Source organism: Enoplosus armatus, chromosome 6 (assembly GCF_043641665.1).
Source record: "Enoplosus armatus isolate fEnoArm2 chromosome 6, fEnoArm2.hap1, whole genome shotgun sequence".
Classification (NCBI taxonomy): domain Eukaryota; kingdom Metazoa; phylum Chordata; class Actinopteri; order Centrarchiformes; family Enoplosidae; genus Enoplosus; species Enoplosus armatus.
This window is the reverse complement of record NC_092185.1, coordinates 14,061,449-14,086,236: the sequence shown is the minus strand read 5'-3', so window position 1 is coordinate 14,086,236 and position 24,788 is coordinate 14,061,449. Positions and strand designations below refer to the sequence as shown.

At 41.2% G+C, this 24,788-nt stretch overlaps 2 protein-coding genes and 1 non-coding gene across 3 annotated transcripts; 1 reads left to right on the top strand and 2 right to left on the bottom strand.

Annotated features, from left to right (window-relative positions):
• Positions 1-1,222: 1,222 nt before the first annotated feature.
• On the bottom strand, positions 1,223-8,913 carry LOC139286436 (ETS domain-containing protein Elk-3-like). Its single transcript, XM_070907233.1, has 5 exons — positions 8,723-8,913; positions 5,768-5,976; positions 4,622-5,398; positions 2,793-2,915; positions 1,223-1,960 (listed from the first exon to the last, which is right to left on the bottom strand). Exons 2-5 carry the CDS (start codon positions 5,972-5,974, stop codon positions 1,862-1,864), a joined length of 1,206 nt encoding a protein of 401 aa, XP_070763334.1. The 5' UTR covers positions 5,975-5,976; positions 8,723-8,913; the 3' UTR covers positions 1,223-1,861.
• A 2,554-nt stretch (positions 8,914-11,467) lies between these two features.
• hal (histidine ammonia-lyase) lies at positions 11,468-17,251 on the top strand. The gene is made up of 20 exons (XM_070907879.1): positions 11,468-11,714; positions 11,896-11,956; positions 12,251-12,278; positions 12,356-12,430; positions 12,520-12,592; positions 12,723-12,789; positions 12,895-12,932; positions 13,055-13,180; positions 13,325-13,464; positions 13,630-13,677; positions 13,829-13,976; positions 14,073-14,168; positions 14,573-14,631; positions 14,867-14,947; positions 15,116-15,181; positions 15,272-15,437; positions 15,650-15,784; positions 16,705-16,813; positions 16,942-17,011; positions 17,120-17,251. Exons 1-20 carry the CDS (start codon positions 11,468-11,470, stop codon positions 17,249-17,251), a joined length of 1,965 nt encoding a protein of 654 aa, XP_070763980.1.
• Positions 17,252-19,041: 1,790 nt separating this feature from the next.
• On the bottom strand, positions 19,042-19,130 carry trnay-gua (transfer RNA tyrosine (anticodon GUA)). The gene is given in 2 exon segments: positions 19,042-19,077; positions 19,094-19,130. It is a non-coding gene; the product is annotated as a tRNA-Tyr (tRNA).
• Between the last annotated feature and the right edge of the window lie 5,658 nt (positions 19,131-24,788).

Below are 24,788 nucleotides of genomic sequence, written 5' to 3'. Positions count from 1 at the left end.
CACAGTGCGACCGACCCCCCCCTTTCCAGGTTTGGCCTGAACCTGGCCCAAAAGAGACATTTATATACTGTACATCTATATTTATTGAAGAGAATTTGCTGCTAAATACAACTACTGTCTAGAATTCTAACTGGCTCAGTCACTTTAATGAGTACATGCAATGTGTATAGATTTTTAATTTTTCTTTTTTTCTTTTTTTTTTTTTGAAGTGGTGGTATTTTTAGTGATATATTTTTGTCATTATTTCCATTTTCATACATACAAATGTCCACCTCAAATCTCCTCAGTGTGGGTGTGTAAGGCTTGCAGACAAACAGAGGGATGTTTCTGTAGCAACTCAAAAGGATTTTCTGTCTCTGTTGCCACTGTTTTTGAGGCCAGCTTTGATATATAACTGCTAATTTTATCCTAACTGGAGGCTAATATGAGAGCAGTGCTGCCAAGCTCTGTGCAAAAAGATCACATTCTTGTCAGATGTTGGCATATCATTCCAGGATGCTGCGGTCTCTGTCGTGACCAATGAACAAATGCAGGGGGGAAAGGCGATGTAGAATTATTAACAAGGGCATTACAGGATTAGTTACGCCTCCTAAAGTCTTCAGAAAACATTTGACTTCAGTGAACAACCTTCTCGTCCTTTTCCACCTCCAATCTGACACATTATGTCCTCCAGTCTGCTACAAGGAGGTGCAGAGTGAATTCCCAGTGTTGAAATCTGCTGCCTTTGTGCATCACAGATGTGTTCTCCCTTCTGCCATTCCCATCTCCATCAACTGTAAAAATGGATCCTTATTTTTCTGGATTGCCTCCATCATTGTGTTGCATGCCTGCTCTGTTGTATGAGGAAGCACACAGCCACTGAACTCCTAATTCGGGGAGAACTAGCTTTAGTCCTACCCCTAGTGAATACGATACTGAGTCACAGTCTATTTAACAGTGTTACAAGAGATGTTTTGTATGATATTCTTTAACTTTATTTGTGGATAATTGTTATTGGTGTGGGATTTTCGTTGCAGATGCCCTCCCATATTTGAGCTTTTTTTTTTCCAGAGTCAAGAAAATAAAATCTAAAGTTTAAACAGAAATCACATGAACTGGTTTTGATTTTTGTTTTCTTGTTGTACACCGACATCTCACATTTTGTTCTAGCTACTGTGAAGTGTGTAATTTAAAAGGCACTGTGTTCAAGCATTCAATGCTTTGTTTATTGAAAATGACAAGACATTCTTCACAATACAAAATTATACAGAATACAAACTGTATACCAAGTCCAGTATAAAAAAAAAGAACATTACAAGTGTTACAAAGGCTTTTCATTGATTTGAAATCTCGTCTTCATTAAAAGATTTTGAAAAAACAAGAAAAATAGGACAACAAGGCACAGCCGGTACTATCTGAGAAGCATAGTGCATACATTACATACAATACCACACAAGTGAAACAACCAGCTTCACATTGTGATGAACATTTTAAGGGGAAAAAAAGATGTTTTTTTTTATAATACAGGATTTAAAACTGCGCAGAATGAGCGGCTGGCTAGTCTTTTGCGGCTAGCTGTACGTCACTACTGTCCATCGTGGACAGGGTCATGTGGAAATGTGCTGTACTTTATCACAAGGAGCCAGACGTCTCTCAGACATCGTGGCGTATGGCTTTTACCAAGTGCTTTCAACCACTGGAATCTGAAGCAACTCAAGTGCAAAACAAGTGAGGTCACATACTGTCTCGTAGGACTTTTCTGATGCTAAATTTAACAGGACGAACAAGATCGCTGCTGCTGAAGCTGCTGCTGATGATAATGATGGTGAGAAACTTTCAACAAGAGATGGATGAAGATGGGAGGTTTTTCACAGACCCTGGATCAGGATTTGTGGGTGGTGGGGGACAGGAGCAGAGAGGAGGGTGTTCCTTCCAGGTTTGGCAGGGGGACAGGCATGTGTCCGTTGATTAGGCTGGGGAACTGTGGAGGAAGAGAAAGGGGCTGAGAGTTAGCGAGGAGGGGATGGAGGCTCTATGAAAGCTGCTTTCCGGTGAGGAACTGCAGCATTGTCACCGCTCTGGTTTCCTGTTTTTTTTTTTTTTTTTTTAAATTCATTGTGCCTCTTCCTTTTCGTCTCTGTCCCCTGTACCTCCACAACAGAAGGACAAGTCAACATTATTTGCGTACAAAGAATCCGGTGTGGTGTGTGTGTGGAGGAGGGTGTGGTGTGTGTATGTGTGTGTGTGTGTTTCACAAATGAGGAGCAGCTCGCAAACCAGTCCACCCTGTTCAGACTGGCTCCCCTGGGCTCAAACAGGAAGTATTCACAGGATTTCCTCTCCCTCTCACAAGCGCTGAAACAGGACACCTCTGCTGGACCTGCTTACTAAGTCTCGACTAGTTTCACAACCGTTGGTGTCTGCTGTTTTGCAGATCTCAGTTTTATACATGTTTAAGTTAATACCTGCCTGAAAAACGCTAGAAGATCAAGACCCATTTGGCTTTAGACCACCACTTAATTTTAAAGACATAATAGAGGGTCAATGCTAATGTACATTATAGTCATATCTGGCATAAGAAACAAATGATTCCATATAAGTTAGGCTATAAAAACTGGTGCCAATCATTTTATAAACTGTTGTAAATATTTGGAAATTGGTTAATCTTAATCTTCAAAACGATGTTCTTGTCAAAATCTTTTTTGTCAGTCAATTTTTGGAAAGGACGGGGATTTTGCAGCAGAGCCAATTTCACCTGCACAGCCTGACAACTTCCTTCTCGGCTACTGTCTACACCTGTGTTTGTTTCTTACCTGGAAGAGAGAGCTGTGGCCCTGCAGCCGGGCGGGGCTGAGCGGGGCGACGGGGCTCAAGCTGCTCCAGAAGTGGATGCCTGACAACAGCGGACTGTGAGCCAGCAGCAACCCAGAGGGAGTCTGTGAGGGGGGAGATGGAGAGGGAGGGAGAGAGGCTTCGTGTAAATAAGAGAAACGAGTGAAGACAACATTTTTTAAAAGACAAACACTGGTTGGAGAGCATTGCTCTGAGGGCTTCGGTAATGCGAAACATGCTGAAATGGACGTGTATTGGCGTTTGGAAAAACAAACTGACGGAGCAGGAAGGAAGTCTGTGGTTTCTCCTTCAGAGTACAGGGGTGACGTGGGGAGGAGAGGAGGAGGTGGACGGTGGGGGCTGTTGTTGATTGGGGGGGTGGGGGTGGGGGGGGGGGGGGTCCTCAAGCACTTGGAACGCCAACTAAAGAGAAAACATATGAAATCAATTTCTGCCTCTCTGGTCTTCTCTCCCCCTCCCCCCTCCTTTCCCCCTGTGTCACCTCAGAGAAGTGAGCCAGTGTTGCGGAGGGACCCAGCCCTGCTCCCATTATTAATGGAATTATTGGAGCATATGGCATCACTTAGGGCCTCTTCCCCCTCTCATAGGTTGGACGTGCAAAAGATTTCTGTAAATCGCTTGTTTTCCTCTGATCTCACTTTTTGCGCCCTCGTAAACAGACAGTGTGAGTGAAGTATTAATGCCTCTCTCAACGTGTGGATAAAGGCCTCTGATGTGGTTTTCTTTGTAAGGACTCTAATATAAACACATTAACTGAAATAGATTATTAAATACCAGTTGATGCTTGAAGCAGAGCCTTTGGGGTTACAGCAAAGATCAAAACAAACCAAAATGTCGCGGCTGGATGAATTTGGCTCCAAATTTGTGGCAGAAAAAACAATTTTGCTGTAAAATTTGAACCCATCTTATAACAGTCATGTTGTTTAAGACTGGACAACCAGAAGAGATAAAAAGCAGCTACTGAATTTACTGCATTTTACATGAGCAAATTTACATTTTACAAGCACTTTTATTTCTCTTTCTTTAATTTAAGTATAGGCATATTTCTACACGGCCTGTTATTTGCAGCACATAAACATTCTGGCAGTAATTTTGGCTTTTACCCCACAGAACTGTTGACATTTGAAAGGTTTCCCAAACCAAACATAGACAATGACTCATTAAATGAGTCTGAATTCGCATTTATTCAAAACTATGTAAAATTCCTTTCCTTTAAGTGCTTGTGCACATTTACCTTAAAATCATACCAGTTTACCTTTTTTCTGTCTGTTTCTTGAGGACATTTTGGCTCAAGCGACTACTTAAATAAATATAGCGGTAGTCTTTCCACCAGCACATGCCAGGCTGGGTCAGATGTCTCTTGTTGCTCTCCGAGCTCTTTAGGGACACTGACATCATACTCTGGATAAATCCCATCATCTCCCAGTGGCCAGCCAGGCCACCACACAGAGGACAAGGAAAAAGATAGCATCACAGAATGATTCTCTTTCTTTCTCAGATTTGATTATTATTAGCATCGCTGTACTTCTGCTGTGGCTGGCATGGAGCGGCATGATCTCTAATCTACCTTAAATCATTGAGAGCAGAAATAATGTGTCAAAGGGCATGTCTTGACTAGATAGAGATGAAGCAGGTTTTAGAGCACTCCTGTGTTCAGAAGCTACTATGCCAACAGTAATAAACAGTATTTATCCTTTTCCAGCATACACTGGGAAAATGCTGAGGAACACCTTGAATGGGTCACCACCTGACTCATGTGTCTCTGAAGAGGGAGGAAAAGTCATCTCACCTGTGCAGTGAAGAAGGCGGGAGTGAGGGAGCCAGACGGCAGCGCTGGACTGTTGAGGGCGATGGAGCCGATGTCGCTCCCTGCGAGCAGCAGGGATGGGGCGGAGATCTCCAGAGCTTTGGGCTTTTTGCTTTTTGGTGGGAGTCCATCTCCTTGGTTACTACTACTACTTGTAGAGCTACTTCTACCACTGCTGCTCCTCTTCTCAGGAGGCTGCAGGGCTCGCTCCCTGTGCCCAGAGGAGAGGTTGAGGGGCTGAGCGCTCAGGTCAGAGTCCTCCTCCTCTTCGGCTGCTGGGCTCCAGCTTCGGCCGGGCTGGGAGGGGTGGGTGTGGGGAGAGGACGGTGAGTGGAGTTTGGATAGCCTGGGGGAGGCGTAAGACTCAGGCTTGGCAGAAGGAGGGGAGCTCCTTTCGTTGGCGTTGGCGCCAAAGCGGATGACGGAGCGCGGCTCCTCCTGGCGCTCCCGCAGGGCGCGGAGCAGCTCGGGCTGGTTCTGCAGGGAGCTGATGCTGAAGGAGGAGTAGAGACCCGAGCGGAGGTAGTCGTTCCGACACTGCTGCGCCCCCAGGGCTGCCAGGGTCCTCCTATGGGCCTCCTCCTCTCCTTCCTCTTCCTCCTCCTCCTCTACGTCCAGCTCAGATGCCTCTCCTTCCTGGAGGGGAAACCTTCCAGAAGCCAGGCCCATCTCCACCGCCTGGGGGTCCATCTTCAGGATCTCAGGGAAGGACACAAACTTATAGACAAACTTCTGGCCAATCACCTTCTTGATGATGTTCTGCAAAACAGACAAACACCATTAATGAGGAGAACTCTTTACTCTTTAACGTTTACCTAAACAATAACTGCACATACGTCAATTATAACAGGGATAATGTATATCGTATGCATATTTCAGCACAGCTACATACTGAAACAGCTTCAGAGTGCCATATTAAAGCTGCGTTTCTACTGTGCGTTTGATGAGAAAGAGGAAGTGGAAGTGTCAGGGGAGATTGTGGGTTAAAAGAGAAGAACAAAGAATTTGTCGTGGTGCTACACTCCTTTCACATGCCTTCAGGTCCTATCAGTTACAAACACTCTAATGACATGACTAGTTGGACTATTTCAGAGAGGCCGCTCCTCCTCATTAGTCAGTTCACTTCACCTTGTCATAGTAGTAGCGCAGCGCTCTGCTCAGCTTGTCGTAGTTCATGTTGGTCTTGTTCTTGCGCAGCCCCCACAGCTTGGCCACTTCCTCTGACTTTAGGAGCTTGAACTCTCCGTCCGTGGACGTCCAACATATCAGGTGTTTGTGACTTTGGTCCAGCAGCAGCTGCAGCAGAAACTGCCACAGGGTGATGGCACTGTCCATGCCTGCAGCAAGACATGACAAACAATTTGACTCAGGTGGAGCAGAGCGCTCTGAGGTTATTTTTAAAAATCATCATATGAGGATGTCTGAGGTCTTCCTCTTGTGGCCTTTTTCTCTACAAGACAAAAATGGAACATCAGCACTCAGACGTCAGCATAGAAAAAACACCTAAACTACCTACACGTACACTACCTGCCAGATGCTACAATGACAGAATAAGCACAAAATTCAAACCTCAGGGGGAGACAAGCTGTCTAGCTCTTTGCACTCTACTGTGCTCATTACTTTCTATATTCTAGCGCTGTGTAAAGTAATTGTTGATAAAACATACCTTGTGTATTTAAGAAGCCTGTTTATAACAAGAATAGCTCATGTTTCATCTTAATTAAATGCCCCTTTTTCCTGATTCCTGTCTTGCCAGTGTGTGCCAGTTTACTGCATACAGACTAAATTAGGTTACTGGCAGAAGAGGGAACGGCCTGTTTGAGCTGTAACATGTGGTGTAAGGAAGAGTAGGCCGGTGATGAATAGAACTGTGTGTTAAAGAGTGTAGTGTAATGTAGCAGCGGCAGCAGCAGAAGAGAAAAAAAAATATAAGGAGGAACAACAGCTCAAGCCAGAAATATGCTGCGGTTCAACCTGGCCCTCTCTCCACAGGAAGTATGACGGGCCCAGGGTGGGTTATTCCTTTAATAGAGGAATGTGCAGCCTCCAAGCTCCTGTCTGCCTGCTAGCAGCTCACATATTAATGGGGGGGGGGGGGGCTGTTTCTGTCACCACAGACAGTAACACCAGAGTAGAGCAGAAAGGATTCATTGATTAGTCGATTGACAGATAATAAACTGGCAGAAATGTAGATAATCGGTTAAAGCTAAAATGGCAAAACTTTGCCATTTCCACATTTCCAGCGTCTCAATTTTCTTTTTTCATTTTCTGACATTTTAGAGATTAATCGATGATGAAAATAATTGTTAGTTGCAGGCCTACACCAGACAGACCCGCATATAGATAGGGCTCAAACTGCAAGGCTCTTTAGGTAATGAGTCTGTAGCACCAAGCATCAAAAACCCTCAAGTACCAAGAGTAAATGCCTGATCAGGTTCGTAGTTGATTTTAAGTCTTTGCTTTTTCTTTAATCAGATATTTACTATTTTCAATCAGATTTTGCCAATTTTAGACACCATTGTATTTATTTATCCAGAGTTCTTCTTCAGCTGCTTTAGTGAGACGTTTGGCTTCTTTTGTGAGATAGAAAATGGTGTCATAAAGAAACATATTTATATTCCGATAGCACAGCATCAATAAAATATACTTGTTTTGGTATCGCACAGGTTTTGGAACATTTAACACGACACACAGCTGGACTGATGGACCAGACTGTGCTCTCATCTTCTATTATTTTCCGTCTTACCTGCTGATGTGAGGAGTGATTAGTGACTGATGATAAGAAACAATGATACCAGACGGGCCTTTCAGCCACCACATATCTCTGTCCAGAGAGCGAGAGAGCGAGAGAGAGAGAGGCTGAACTCATTTCCGACACAAGCTATCCCCTGAGTTTTCTATCTGCCATGTGAAACTACAAACCTGTCAAAGTCAGGACTTCCTCCTATTCTACTTCCAAGGACAAATGGTGAGGTGAGGGGATCCCACAGCAGGGGAGCGTTTCCCCAGTCCTGCCACACTTCCCACAAAAATCCCACAGGGAGAGGGGTCAAAAGATCATATCATTGTCCCCTTTCCACAGTCTCCACCCTTAATCCCACTCTGAACCCAGACGTCGGTTCGGCTTTTAGAACACTTTGAAGCAAAAGTCAAGCTTGCCAAACACCAAGCCCGCTGAGCTGACAGGTCTACAATTAGGCCAGTGTGACTTATAAACATTCACCTTTTCAAGATGCTGCAAATAGCACAGAGGGACTTTAAAGTATGGAGCAGCTACTGTAGGTCAGAGACACCTCCTACAGAAATCAGAAGGAGATTTAAAACATCACAAAGAATAATAAAGTGATAATAACCACACTACTGATACCTTATATGAGTATTACAGTGATAGACCTACCACACACAGACCCACATAGTAGCCCTACGATGAGGCGACTACCGGACCGCAGACACGGTACAACTCTTTCTAGGAATATCACGGGGACATTGTGGTGGTTTTGGTCGGGGATGCTCGGACTGGGACGTCTCGCCGTGCGCACAAAGCCATCCAGTGTTGGCTGAACGGAAACTCCTAATGAGATTAGATGGTGTGTGCAGACATTACTTAGCCATGACTAAATCTGCTCTCTTCCTGTTCGCAGACGGTGGAAAATTCAACAGGGGCCCATAAGAAAAGCATCTCTAAACAGCGGCCATATACTCGGAGGCTGTTTTTGCATCGCTCCTATTTTGTTTGCCTCTCTTTTCTTAGGGGGGAGACTACTGTTGTATCCGGGACTTGAAAGTTGCAGTGACTGTTACAGAGGTCTGGATCACTATCCTGCCTCACTGACTCATTTTCAAGATGTTGCTCGGACCGGAAGACGGCACAATCGTGTCCGAATCTAAATCGGTACTATTAATGCTTGAAAGCGTAAAAAGTACACGCGATCAGAAGAAGTTAACACAACGCGAAAACTTCACAGCTAATGTGAAGTGTGGATCCGGCCGCTAATACTGCTAATCAAGCATTATTTCACTCTCTACATGCTACCAATTAGCCAACAAAGCGCTGTTTATGTGAAGAGGTTTGTTTTACGTTACCTGCGATCTCTGACTTGGTCTTTTCCCTCCACGAAACTTTACGGTGAGGCTTGTGTGATTCCTTGTTTTTCCATGCTTACTTCTGCTCTACACAGTTGTGCTGGACTGAAATAGGATCCTGGGCTTTTTCTTTTTCTGAGCAGGAAGTTGGAGCAGGCAGACACAGAGCCGGCTGACTTCCTCTCCCCGACGATTCCCCAGGCAGTTTGCCGTCTGTGTAAACACACTTTTCCTCCCCTCCTCTTCTCTCTCTGCCTGCCCGCTGACGGCCAGCAGTAGGCCTACTCTGTGTCGGCACACATGGTGATACAGAAACTCCTACAGCCCGTAAACTGACATCATCAGCCCGCAGGGCTAGCGTGATGCTTTCAGGTACGCCTCGTTAGTTTTACCACTTCCATTCAGAGGCCAAAAGTCGTGTGGCTTTTAGGTCTTATTTCCTTTTTCATAATCGGGGTGTTTTGTGGTACAACAGGGCAGTGGGATTCAGGGTACGGCGGGCACTTCAATTGAAGTTACCCAACTAATTCAGTACTTTTTGATGAAGAAATTAAGCTCCTGTATGACAGTATAATGAATTTATGAAGATAGGACAGCAGCACCAGAGACAGGAAAATATATGACGACAGATAAAACACCGTTTGAATAAGATAAGAAATGATATACAACTCTAAAATATTAAATGCCTTAGACTATGTACATAAATTGTGAAAATATATAAATGCAAATATGAGTCCAGCTGCACAACTTTGAAATGTGTATATAATGACTGGTTATAATAATACTACATGCCTGTTATTTTGATTCTATGTATATTTTTTATGTTATTTTAATAAATCATTATTTTCAGTTTTAGTAGTGCCTATATTCATCTTTTTTTTGTGTCTAATAAAAAAAAAACAATAAATATATTTAATTAAAAAACTGACATTCACCAGCCTTTTATTTGCATTTCTTCACTTTTACCATCAGTTGTATGTCTTATTGTTACTGTGCAGGACAGATGCACAATGATTGGCCCACCAAAACTGGAAGGATGTTAGTTGTTTGGGTTAATTTTTTGTTTTTGTTTTCAGCCTTTATTTGATATTAGGGACAAACAGGAAAAGCAAAGGGGCTGACATGTAGCAAACGTCCTCAGCTGGCATTGAACCGGTGATGTTGCAAATACATGGAATGTGCCCTAGACCACTTGGTCCAAGGGGACACCAAGAGATGGTTACATTTCGGCAGAAATATTTAAAAGGTTTAGGTTGCATTGCATCAGATCACTCTTGTGTTTTATTTGGTAAATATCAGCTTTTGCCATTAAAGATTTATTGTCTCTCTTTTGTCCTTCAGTTTGTTAAATCAGAGTGTGGGCTCTCAGTAGGCCAGAGGTAGAGGATAGAGGATCTGATGTAATACACTCAGATAGTGTGTTTTAGGACTCGTGTCGCTGTGCAGGTCAAGCAGATAATGTGGAAGCAAGTGATGAAATTGATTACACTGCAGAGTATAAATGTTTGTTTGTAATAATGTTCTTCTGACTGACTGAATGTTTGTTTTGTAATGTATGTTTTGTTTAGTTATGAAACAGTGTTTACTCTGTGATGCAAGACAAACTGGAAAAAGAAAAATCTGGCAAAGCGAATCTAATCTAAAAAAGTAATTTGGGATTAGTTAAAGGTTTGGTATGTAGCTAGTTATGTTGAGGTAACACTGTTGGCAGGATTTACATTTCTGTTTATAAAGGAAGTGGGATCATTAGGAAAGATGCTCAGGTTTTATCAACACATGTATGTCTTCAAACGTTCATACAAACCCACGGTAATTTTTGGAGCCACAGGTTATATAGTGGTGTAAAAAACAATACATCAGTTTAAGGTAAACTAAACAACTAAAGTTTGAATTATTTACACATATAAAAAGCCTTTTGACCTATAGATAGCAAAATAGGGGAAAGATTGCATCCTTGAAGAAACTGTTGAAAACATCATATAGTCACACTGAGCTGCTGTCATTTGAAGCTACAGTTCTTTACACATTCTTTGAGTGCCTCAGTGTAAGGACACTCTTTAATAGCCTAATTGTTACCTGAATTAGTTCAGTTGTTCTTAAAGCTTATATTTGTTGTTTGGAACAATTTAATGTATTCAAACTCAGTTAAATTAAACCAAATCATGGGTAGATTGTGATGTAAGTGCATCATAAGATTAAAATGTTGGGCGCCTTCCACCTAAAACTATGTTGAACTGTTCACAACATTGTGTCCACCTCCAACATTTACATGCACCTGAAATGTCTGGCAGCAAGTGAAGGCATCAGTAGTAATAGGATACATGTTCTCTCTCTTTTCTTTTCCAATTAAATAATGATGCAAACATTTATTAAGTCATTTTGAGAATAAAATTCACTTATTTATTTATTATCATGTATTTATATATTTTGGTTGTTGGTGGTAACACAATATCGGTTGTGAAATATAAGCGACCTTCAGTCCTTCAAACATCGGAGCACTTCCACATTTTTTTTTTGGCCGCCGGTGCGTTCCTGTGGTTAAATCACGTGAACAAATTTGGGTCAATATGTCCAAACATCTGTGTGACCGACCTGTGGGGGTCAGTGGTCCCCAGAGGTGTGTCACCGGCGAGGCGTGGCTCCAGAGCGGGGCGTCTGATTGGCGGATGAACTTTAGGCGGCTGAAGGTGGTACCTTGGAGAGCGGCGAGTAGCGCTCACTGCAGCAGAGTCCCGCTGAAGCGCAATGCCTCGTTTTACTGTCCACATCCGAGATGAGTGGCTGGCAGTGCCCTGTCGGGACAGCACAAACACCATCCGGTGGCTCGGACATGAAGCTCTCAAACGTTACATGAAGAACAAACCAGACAACGGCGGCATCACGGCTGTAAAGGACGCTCGTTTTGTTGTGCGCAGGTGCCAGGGCTCGGGTTTGTTGGACGCTGATGACACCATCGAGGATGTACTGGAGGATAATGACTTTGTCGAGCTTGGTAATGACCATATGCATTTAAAATAGAAGAAATGTATGCATCACATTTGGGGGACACAGGAGACGTTTTACCATTAGCTGTGCGTAATTGCGCACGGTTATTTATGTATATTCAATGCAATTACATGATATACCAGTAAGAGGAAATGTGTATACTATGTATTATTATCCTGTACTTGCAGCTATTGAAGGCGACACCATGTCTCCTGACTTTATCGCGTGTGAGCCCGGAGTGTCTCATCTGTATCCTTAAACTTGTGAAGTATTTGCGCCATATTAAGTATTGTGGGTATTGTGGGTAGTTGGGTATTGTAGTTGGCACTCAATACTATTCATCAAATCAGTTTTTCACTTTGTTCATACTATTACATTGTTTTTCAATTGTGGGTAACACTTCTTTCTGAAAGGTACAATAAACCTGTGTCATACATTTTGTAACATAACATTGGGTTTTATAATTTCTGTAATAAAATAATACAGTATAGGGCAACATTGTTTTTTGCTGCATGTTATCCTTAATTAAACTATGTGAAATAGTACAGCAGCATACAGAGAACCCAGAGAAGTAAGTGTTACCTATTCTTTATTAAAATTTCAAACGTATTATACTGACTACTATGTAACACACGTCTCCGTGTGCAGTATATTTCCTTGGATGGCAACAGCCTGACATCGACAGATCTGGTCAATTTAGGAAGGGGACTCTACAAGATAAAGGTAACGATCAACACATTGTATTTGTTGTCATGGCTGATCTGTGGTAATCTTTGACTTAATGTAATCATTGCCTTTACCAACATTTCCAGCTGACTCTGGAGGCAGAAAGAAAGGTTGTGCAATCCAGAGAGCTTTTGGACACCATTGTCAAAGAAAACAAAGGTTAAGATACATTTAAGAATAAAAACCTTAAGTGTCTTTAATGTTAACGAGCTACAGCAAAATTACAGCATTTCAGAAGTCACTGATCCCTAGAACTCAGTTCTCTGTATCTCTCTCTCTGCTCCTCCAGTTGTCTATGGAATCACAACAGGTTTTGGCAAATTTGCCCGAACAGTCATTCCTGTCAGCAAGCTCAAGTAAAGACAATATTTTACTGTTTTCTTTGTCAACGTTAGATCTTCTGTTGCAGAATGAGACGTTTTTATGTGCTGATTGACGGCCATGCACTTCTTGTTCCACAGGGAGCTGCAGGAGAACTTGGTGCGATCACATTCAGCAGGTAATAAAAGTCTCTGTAAAACTCACTAGACTAGCTTCAAGATATTCAGTGCACCTGACAAAGTGTGTTAGGTTTATGCTGTATTTATATCAACATCATCAATGTCATGCTGTGGTGTGTAGGTGTGGGAAACCCGCTAAGCCCAGAAAGGACCCGCATGCTGCTCGCTCTGAGGATCAATGTTCTGGCCAAAGGGCACAGCGGAATTTCTCTGGAAACCCTTCATGCCATGATCCAAGCCTTCAACGGTAAGCCACCAGCCTCACTTTACCTTAGCTGACCTGCGGTATCAGCTTCAGTTGCCTGCTGATAACTTCCTTTAGGGAATCAGTATTAGAGATGTCTGCTGTCATATGACTAATCTTTACCTCTAACTCACTTTGCCCCTGCAGCTTCCTGCCTCTCCTTTGTCCCAGAGAAGGGAACAGTGGGTGCTAGTGGAGACCTGGCACCCCTCTCTCACCTGGCTCTGGGGTTGATGGGAGAGGGTAGAATGTGGTCTCCCAAGAGCGGATGGGCAGATGCCAAATATGTAAGATCATGTAGATAGAATAGAAACAACAACTTGCTTAATGCTGCAGGAAAAATGCCTTTTGTTTCTAGGAGTGAAAGGTGGCAAGGTCCAATAGGACAACATGTTTGCTTTTTGATGATCCTTGACCTTTTACATGTTTTTCCTCCTTTCATCTCTGGCCAGGTCCTGGAGGCCCATGGACTGAAGCCAATATCACTAAAGCCTAAAGAGGTAATGTTTAAAGCCAATCATGCTCTCTCATATTTGATTTACCAGCACAAAAAAACCTGAGCTGGGGTTCACTGGGGGCGCATTTTGCTTTCTCAAGTACTTTAGAAGAATATATATATACAATTACTCACTCTCAGTCTTTTCCTTACAGGGTCTTGCTCTGATCAACGGGACCCAGATGATCACCTCTCTGGGGGCGGAGGCCGTGGAGCGAGCCCAGGCGATTGCTCGGCAGGCAGACATCATTGCTGCTCTGACCCTGGAGGTGCTAAAGGGGACCACCAAGGCCTTTGACAGTGGTGAGAAGCAGTGGTGGTGGTGAACAAAATCACAGAGCGAGATGTGATTCTCAAGATTCTGTATCTGTATCTGCATTTTCTGGTCTCCTCTTGCAGACATCCATTCGCTGCGTCCCCACCCAGGACAGATAGAGGTGGCCCAACGTTTCCGCTCGCTGTTGGACTCTGATCACCATCCATCACAGATTGCAGGTCAGAGGACAGACCCAGATTGAAATACAACATTATATAATAAGCATGCATAGTTACATCTGGGAAGCACTGTTTCCTCACAGCTAGAAGATCCTGCGTTCAAACCTGTCTTACAGACCCACAATGTGTGGACCCATGTGTTTGTGGGGGTTTCCTCCCACCCAAAACACATACATCTATAAGGAATATTTCACCACTGCCCTTAATCAAAGTACTAGTTTCGGAGCTGGAGCACTGCACTGTGGCTGCCCACAGTCATAAATAGTTAGAATGGGTCAGATGCACAGGGTGTATCTCCCCAGGGGGATAAATAAAGTATAGCTTTTGGTAATATTATGCCTGCATCGCACCCGTAAACAAGTAGTACTTAATGTGTGTCATCTGGTGTTGGTGTGTTTTTCCAGAGAGCCATCGGTTCTGTGACAGAGTCCAGGATGCCTACACCATGCGATGCTGTCCTCAGGTAACCTCAAGTCAAGTCTATTTATATATCCCAAAATCACAAGTTTCTCCTTCAGGACTTTACAATCTGCACACCCTCGATCCTCTCCATTTGGAAAAAGAAAAACGCTGTGGTGGATTCTCTTCTATGAGTGATAGTCCTGAAGCAGAACATTCAGAGTTTTGGAAGTGGAGAAGGAGTGTGCTTAAGTATTGTTCAGCTGTTTCTGAGCATAACCTTCTGTTTCTCTGCACAGGTTCATGGAGTCTCCAATGACACAATAAAATTTGTCCAGAACATCATCAATACAGAAATCAACAGTGCCACTGACAACCCTGTATCCTTCCCTAGTGTAATGAGTTACGTGAATCTAGATATGCCACTTTCGTCTCTGCAATCAAAATTGTAAATTGGTTCAACCACAAATTCTAGGTTCTGCTACAAGTGATATACTGGATTTTATTGGAAATCAGACTTGCTTCATTTTTCTTAACGGTCGTACAAGATGGTATTTGCTGAAAGAGGTGAGACCATTTCAGGTGGGAATTTCCATGGCGAATACCCAGCTAAGGTATGCATGTTTGTGAATCATGAAACATCTTATTGGTATTTGCTGTAGATTTTGTTCTCCTTTCTTTCATCACCCTTTCCCTCCTCTTAGGCTCTGGACTTCTTAGCCATTGCAGTCCATGAGCTGGCCTCTATCAGTGAGAGGAGGATCGAAAGGTTGTGTAACCCCTCTCTCAGTGAGCTACCTGCCTTCCTTGTCAATGAGGGAGGACTCAACTCAGGCTTCATGATTGCTCATTGCACTGCTGCTGCCTTGGGTTAGTGTGCAAAAAATGTTACCATTTACATGGTTGGTGGAATTAAATAGGTTTACATGTTGAATAATGAATTTCAGGTGGAATATTTTTAACAAAAATATATATATAGTTAAACAACATTTTATCATTATATTTACCTGTATTTATTTTCCTTTTTTGCTCAATGTTTTAGCATGAACCTTAACTCTATTGTCCATTTTTGTACTATCCAGTTTCAGAGAATAAAGTTTTGTGTCATCCGTCTTCTGTGGACTCCTTGTCCACCAGTGCCGCCACAGAGGACCACGTGTCCATGGGAGGCTGGGCTGCTAGGAAGGCCCTGAGGGTTGTGGAGCATGTGGAGCAAGGTAAGGCTTTTTTTAATGACTGAATTATTGCTACTATTAATATAAAAAAATCCTATTACAGTAATTGTGAGCCACAAATACAGGCATCAAGATGCTGACAAAATACAATTGAATCAACAATGCTTTTCTAATGTAGGTACTGTAAGACTTCAGTGAAATTGTTAGTAGTTTAAAAAAAGATCTGATAACTTTGAAGTAAGCTTTGAAAGCAAAAACAGGCAACTTCCAGTTCCTGGTGCCTCTGCTACAAAAAAGTGCAAAGGTAACAGTGTTGATCTTTCCAGTGTACACTAACTGCGGATAAAACTGCATCAGCAAACATTTACATGGTTGTGAATCAAAGCTCATTGAGTGGATATAGTGGTTAACCATAAAACTACAGGTTAAAAAATACAAAACTAAATCAGTGCCAAGATAAATTTCTTCTTCTCTCTTCAAGCTTTTTGTGAAAAAAATATTCTCAAGAAAAGACACAATGAGATACAATAGTTGTTGCAATATGTTGGAACTGAAAAGCTAAAACAAACAAGAGTACAGAGGGCGTTCAACCTACGATGTCTGTTTCTGACTGTTAAAAATAGCTGTGGATCTTTAATGGTATTGGAGGAGTAGTGGCTGCTCTACTTTGATATATACTATCTAATTTACGTGATATTCCCTTGTGGTTTCTTTTATTATATATGAAGATCATAGTGATAGTGATTATAGCTGAAGCCTTTCTAAAGCCCTATTTGTAATTGTAATCCTGTATTATTCAATGTTTTAATTTTGTGACTGAAATAATTACCACTAAAAAGAGGACAAACCTAAATAAGACATGTTTTAGTACAGTCTTACAGTAGTATCCTTTAGCTCAAAAAGTGAACTAGTTAGCAATAATATGCATTTTGCCAAATCTAATTGATGTTTTCTGTGATCAGTTCTTGCCATAGAGCTGTTGGCAGCCTGTCAAGGTATTGAGTTCCTCCGCCCACTTCGTACCACCACTCCATTGGAGAAGGTCTATGAACTTGTGCGCAGCGTGGTCAAGTAAGTCAAACAGATGTGGCCAAGGTGCACAACTTTCAGTCTACTGAAATGATGTGCAGGATAGTTAATATTTATCCACTGTTCCACTTCTGACTCTCTCATACTCTCAACTGTTCTGCCATTAACAGACCATGGATTAAAGACAGATTCATGTCTCCAGACATCGAAGCCGTTCACCGTCTTCTACTTGACCAGAAGGCAAGTGCCAAATCTTCCTGTGGCTGTGAAATGTGTCCAATCTATATGTACATATAAGCTCCACAGGGATGGAAATTTTTAAGTAACATGTTTATATTTTCTACTCAGGTATGGAATGTGGCCAAACCTTATATTGACAAGTATCAGACAGAGTACATCCCAGAGTCCCGTCCCGTCTCCCCTACGGCCTTCTCTCTGGAGTCTCCGGCATCACCGAGGAAGCGTGTTCGTCTTGAATGAAAGCATGTTCAGTTTTAGTTATTTTGCAATAACTAAAATTAAAAAAAAACATCATTTCAAAATCTTTGATTGAAGATCACAGATTGATTTGAAGATACAATGTTGTTTTGACCCTTCTAGACTAAATTAATACTTTGATTTCTGACATTAACGTTTTTAATCCTTGAAGATATCCCGGTAACTTAAGAACTGGGTTTACTATATATTTCTCTAGTAATGATTGGGTGTTGAACTTATAGTCTGCCCTACACCACTGTGCCCTAGAGTTGTATTTATCTTAACTTTTGTAGTCCCTTCAAAATGTAGTAAAAATAAATTTAGTTTTTATTGTCACGACTACCTCAGCCATTGTACCATATCAAATACTTTTAATGATGTAGCACAAACTTTACTATGATTAAATGTTGTTTTTTCTGGTGTAATTATATTAAATCTTAAATGATTGTCATCTATACATTTCCAACTGAGACAACACAACAATAAAAGTTTTTAAAGCTGCATTCTTTAATAGTTTGCATGTTAATGTAAGCCCTGCTATTCCTGTTAATATGTCACGGCATGTTTGTGGTTGACAGAAATTTCTAACGTATTACTGGTTTGTTATTACAGTGTTTATCATTATTATGATTACTATTTGTAGTAGCAGAGTTAACATTAAAGTTTCCCCTTTTGTTTAGTAACAGATGAACAAACCATCAGAAACAATGAATATCAGCCTGATCACAAATCCTTCTTCTAGTTTTATTAAGGAGCACATTAATTTACCAAAAGCTATTTAATTGCCTTCAGGCCAGTATTTAAACTACATACACAGTGTAAACAGAGAGGAAGGTGTTTACATTCACACTGCTTTTGTTCTCCATGTTTGCTGAACCTCTGGGAACTAAGTTTAACAAAAGCTTCCTCATCCAGTTAAACAGCACCTACCTGTCCAGGTTGAGAGGCCACTCTGCCACCTTGAGGTGCTGCAAGGAAAAACCTGAGGAAGACAAAGTGGCATGTCACAGACCTGAAAAGGCAGTTTTGGTCAACAAATTCAAAGGTTAAACAAACAACTCATAACAGATGGTAGCACAAGGGGCAGAAGTCTGTTGTGCACAGAAATAGTTCAACCTTACAATAAAGACTTTGTCATTATGTGTTATCCTAACTGAACTTTTTCCACAAATGACCACAGGTTCAAGTTGACTTGTCACTGAATGAAAGGCAAAAATGTGGTTCTATACAAACCACAGACATATACACAAACAAAGGCTCAACTATAGAAGAACAGTGGGAAGCACATAGTTTGTGTAAACAGAGATGAATCTGTTAACACCAGAGCAAAAGGAGTGCGATTGTTTCCAAATCTCGATTCAGAATCAGAATCAGAATCAGAAATACTTTATTGATCCCCGGGGGGAAATTGTACAATTCATACATCTAATCAATACAAACTAATAATCCCATATGGAGTCGTAGATGTTTGGAGGCAGACTTTACAAACTGTATTATGGAAACTAATTTTAGTTATAACACTTAACAAATCATTCGATATTCATAAATAATACATATTGTACAATTTTCACAGTTAGTCTTGCAGTCTCATAAATGTATGGGTACTAAGAAATACATCCCTCTCTGTCTAACGCTAAGCCCAGAAACGTTATTGCTAGCTGGGAAAGAAGCAAAAGAAGCTATCAAAGTACTAGGCTAACGCTAATTTTAGAAAAAAACAAATCTGTTAATACAAGCGTTGTCAAACAGATAGCACTATAAGAGCTGGCGTTATGGTAAATAAAATAATTATCTCCTTCGAGCCGGATTCGAACCAGCGACCTAAGGATGTCAGCAGTGATACCTCTACAGTCCTCCGCTCTACCAACTGAGCTATCGAAGGGACGCTAACAAATGATGTCATACTACTGTATTCAAAGCTTATTTGAAGTGAAAGCTTATTTTATAATTCATGTCGGTCCTGATTACCAAACAGCTATGTTACCTGACGGAAGTGCGGCCGCCCGCTAGCTAATGTCAGTTATCTGACGTTCGCTAGTTAAGTTAGCTTAACTACTGTCATTCATTAGCTTTTAATGAAAGCAAAATTAGCACTACGTCGACTGAAACTCTCTATGAAGAAATAAACTGTCCTTATGTCGCTAAGGTTTCAAGCAAAACCTTTAAAAATAAAGTCTAAAAAAGCGTTGTGAAGAACGGACTCAGTGCCTGTACTTCACGCAAAAAAGCTAACTAGTTGTTTGTTCGTTAGCTAGCTTAGTTACCTGTAACTTAGTTCCTCTGCGCAAAAAACTGCGCACACAGCTTTGCAACAAAAACAAAGCAGAAAGAAAAAGTTAAGTTGTTTAGATAAAAGGCACACCCGGAACCCATCCTCATTTTAACAAAGTAACAAAAACCCAACTAAAGGTGGGAAGACTAATAAAGTAGCTACATGAAGCATCCCTCTGCCCCCTGTATAACGACACACACACCAACAGGTGTGGTAGATCTCGGGGTGATTAAAATAAGGTGGATAAATGTCACTAAATCTGTTGCACTAACTAAACGAACTCTCTACTGGAGTTGTGTGCTGGCTTCACGGTTTGAAAGGAAGCTGGGTTGCACTGCTCAGACCTCAGGCCGTGGCTGAAGCCCAGGTTACCATCTAGCTAACACAACAGAAGAGGTAGCCTAAAACTCCATGTTTGAGGCCAGAACAAAGTATTACCATATGAGACTCTAACTCCCCTCTCAAGTGTCACTGATTATCAGCTTGCATTGATCATTTGGGAATTACTGTAACTATAATCATCAAAACTAACTATAATCATTCAGTCCAGGATTGTTTTAAAAGCATTAATAACAGAAGTTGTTAGTTGGGGACAAATGTAGCCATCAAGCATCAGTTTAACACCTTGAAGACATTTGAATTGTGGTTAAGCCACTGAACAGCGGGCAGTTTAGTTCCTCTTATCATCACTGCCATCTTTTACAGTGCCCTAAACAACAGGAAATAGTACTGCTGTTTGCAGAGGGTTTATCTTTGTAGAGCAGAAAACACTTTGCTGTTGTCTCTGCACTGCTGATAGCTGCTGTGATCAAGACATTATTGGTGGTTTGCTGTGACGTAAACATGCATTGTTAACCAACAGTGGGTTAAAGTGATCTATGAGTAACATGCATATCAAGATAACTTCATTTTACTGTAAGTAGGATTTATCTTTGTCTCTACCAGGCTTTGCTATTGCACATCAAAACCTGACGACAAAATTTTACTGGGAATGTCTCAAGTTACCTGTTAATAGGTTACAATAAAGTGGGGATTTCACAGATGAAAAGCAGGTAAATATTTCATATGTGAACATGGAAGGAAAATACAGATGTCGTAGTTTGAGATTGGGAAGATTTAGCATTTACATTTAACACATCTACCTGATCCTCTTATTCAGAATGACTTAAGCGGTGCAAACGTATGTTGTGTCTTCCAATTTAGGCTGTGTGAAGATGCTTATTTGTCTATGAATGGTTCATACATGAGAACAGGACACATGGGACATTTCTGGAAAACAGGTTTGCTGTTAAAATCGCAGCTTTTACTATCAAACTCAAGGATCTCAATATACCAGATACAATGATGACATTTGTAGAAGCAGGTATTTTAATCATATCTGCTTAGTATATTCATGAATAATTAGTTTATTTGTAATTAGAGACTTGAGACATAAACATTGTTCCATAATAGTTATTTTCTTTCAAACTAAATCCAGGTTTGACCACTAGGTGGCAATATTCCCTCATTTTAAGAAATGAAAAATGTCTTCTTGAATCAACACACCTACTATATGCTAAGAGAAATAACTTTCCTGTGAAAACATTTGTTTTACCAACACAGCAAAGTGCAGCATACAAGTAAAAACCAACCCTCATTGTAACTACAACCTATTCATAAATAACAAATACTATTACAACTGTGGTGAAAACTGACCATGTGAATGATGATGTGCACTTCATTTCAAATATCTAATATGTGTTTCATTCAGGAGCTTTTCTGGGGTTTGAGTATCAGGACATTAGGGGTTTACCAGTTGATTGCATGTAATGAGGATTTTTCAAGTGTTATTTCAAAATCCTCTTATGTTTTTGTTATATTGACAGATCAGCCTCCATAGTCAGCCAGTAATGTGATGGCTGTCAGTTTGGTCTTGATTCTCTGAGTTCATAAACCGAAACAAACTGCAATTCCACACATTGCGACCTGCCAGCGCCAAGCGAGGGATATGCTGCCTGCCGAACTAGCCCTTACCCAAGCTCACTAAACCCATTATAAATTCACAAGAGAGGGAAAGTACAATCTGAGAAGATGTTGGTATCAGTGACAGAAAAACCCCAGAGTCTTCTGACAGCACATCCCCAAGCTGCACAAAACTGCAACTGTCAGGACTATGTAGATACAAGTTCAATGTACTGTGCTTGTACTTTGCTTGAGTATTTCTTATTATTTTATGTTGCTTCATACTTCTACTCCACTATATTTCAGAAGGAAATATTGTACTTTTTACGCCAGGACATGTATTTGAGAGCTTAAGTTGCTTGTTACTTTGAAGATTAAGTATTTTTGTATTTTACATACAAAACATAGCATCATTTTATAAAATATGATGCATTGTTACAGATGGAACTACCCATCAGTATAAAACAGTTAAAATTAGCCCCACATCAACCCACAGCTACTTTAAAATATTGCTTACATATTAACCATGTTGGGAGAAGTATTCAAATCAGGACCATTATTATTGACACATTAACATGTAAACAGTACTTTAATGTTATAGCTGGTTGACGTGGAGCCAATTTTAAATGCATTATATACTTTTGGGTAAATAAATCTATCACACAGCATCATATTTTATACACTGATCACATGTTTTGCTTGTAAAATTTGGATCTGAAAAGTGACTAGTAACTATTGTTAAGTACAAAGTACAATATTTGGCCTAAAATGCAAATACTCAAGTACCTCAAAACTGAACTCAGTTACATTCCACCACTGCACATTAATGCTGGTAAAGAGTCACTGAGATGTAAACTGAGTCTCTTGGGCAGAAAAGTGATGACAATAATTGCTTTCAGTGAGGTTTATTAAAGGCTGGTAATGATAAATAGGCCTTGCTGTCAGTCCATCCCCACTCATGCAAAATGAAGATATATTCATCTTGTCCTGACCTGTCAGACAGCATGGTAATGTGTTACATGTGTAGTTGCTTCTACATACAGTACATTACAACAACATGGGGACAGACACGGAGCCTAAAGCAGGGTCACACGCAGCAGACATTCCTCTCATAACACAGGCAGGCTCCAATCCCCAGATCTGCTCCATCCCTTACTGAGATTATCATCCTGTCTGCCCCTCAACTGACAATCCACGGGGAGCTACTTAACCTCCCCTCCGCTCCCCAACCTCTACCTCACCCGCCTAAGGTAAAAGTTTGACGGTTGGGTCTTCAAGACATGTTACCATCAATCATAACTGCTAATAGGCGGCTTCACAACACAAACGTTATGGTTATCCCCAGTCTAGCACCAATTTTCAAATGCTTTATGGCTTTTTTCTTCATTAAAGTGTGTTTGAAGGCAGTAAATACTACAATTAAATGTCACTGTAGGTGCAGTTATATCAAAGTAATGGAGCTATTTTCTCTCAGCAAAGTTTCAGCAAAAGACATCCTCATGATTAACAACTTCCAGAGGTCTCCATGTCCGTCACATCCTCAAGGACCATCCCATGTGACCTTGGCTTTTTGAAAGAGGCACGTCCTCAGTGTTTTGCTATGCACCATATCCAACAGAAAACTGCTTCTCTGGACTGTTTTACATGAGCATTTCCTAATGAGCCCTACATAATGAAGATCAAACAACTCATAACACTCTGATGTTGTGCCAACCACATCTCTGTGTCCCATGTCCTTACTGCATGCCAATACTATAAAGTATACACTAAGTAGTAATCTTTATAGTGCACTGTAATTTACTATATGCCGTTGAACTGACTGGAAATGACAGAACCATGTGTTCGCAAATGAATATTAATTTAGCTGTTACTGTGGAGCACTACAACCAATTTAATGTTTGAAAATATCACAAATGGCAAGTAAAAATGTCTTTTCCTGAACTCATTTCTGTATTTTTCCAGGAGCATCACTTTTTCAGGCAGTGAGAAGAGCTTCCACTTTAAGAATTCAATACAATACAACCTTTTTGTCCACAATAGTGGATGGGACATTCAGACATTAAAAAAAACAACAATTAAATGTAAAGCTATGTAAAGTAATGACACAAGTGGTAGCAAGCAAATAGAAAAACCAATAAGAACAAGATTCTAACTTCTAACTAAAAACAGTACATTTGGTTATTTCACAATTAGTATATAATATGCAACAGGGATACAGTGAAGACCGTCACTTAGCACAGGTAACATACTGTAAGTCCCTTCCTCTATAACATCATGTAAACATGATCTGTAATATTAGTCATTTCCGCCTGTTTGGCTGCTCCTCTGCTTCTTCAGCAACCACCTGTCAGATACACAAAAGAACTCACACCTGTGGTTTGTACAATGTTAAAAAGTGTCACTGTGTCCTCTCCCACTGTTAAAGATACTGTCTGTTTTTTTTCCTCTTTTATGCATGCCATGTGGCAGATGACATGACACAGGTACACTTCAGCCCTTTGTGGGCTTTCCGTTCCCCTCCCATAACACTAAGAACTAAAACTGGGACACATCCGCCTGCCTAGCTTTTATGAAGGTGAAACTCCCACAGTTCCCCTGTTTCTGTGTCCACTCTTAAAATCAGGCTGGTGCTCAGTCATCTGTTGAGTCTTTTCCTGTGCAATAAGAGAGCGTGTCAAAAGGTGATGTAAAATATAGAGTATAAACTTCCAGAAGTGTCTGGGTAGAGAGGGTGGGGGGGTGAGGGGAATGTGTGTTGAGGGAAGAAGAAAGGCTTTTCGCTGTGCTAAGTCGTATCTTTGCCTTACTACTGTTATAGTATAATATGAATAAGTAACAGTATTAATGCCAAATGACTTACATCATGGGAAGAGTTGCATTTTAGGACTAATATTTACATGACACAGACCCTGTTTCATTTTTTTGTCATTACAGATTAAACCGTCAGATGAAATGTGGGTGAGGGCAATGTTATGGCTAGGAACAAGCAGACAGATAGCAGTGATAAACGTCATAAAAATGGAAGCAAAGAGCAATGAAACCAGTGACAGAGGGTGTTTGCAGCCCTCTGTTTAATGCCTAGCCTGTGGGCAAGGCACCTCCTTGCCTGGAGCATGTCTGGCTTTTTGTCTGGCTTTTACAGGAGAGTAGACAAATTACTTGCAAGGGTTGAGACGGTTCAGTGAGCTGAAGGTACAAGGTGACATGGCAGCATGAGGGGAGAGGGAACCATATCCTTTTACAGTCTGGAAATAAAGCAGGCCAGTGGCGGTGGAACAGCCCCACGTCTGTCATCTTATTGGGCCATTAGATGACGAGGCCACAGCA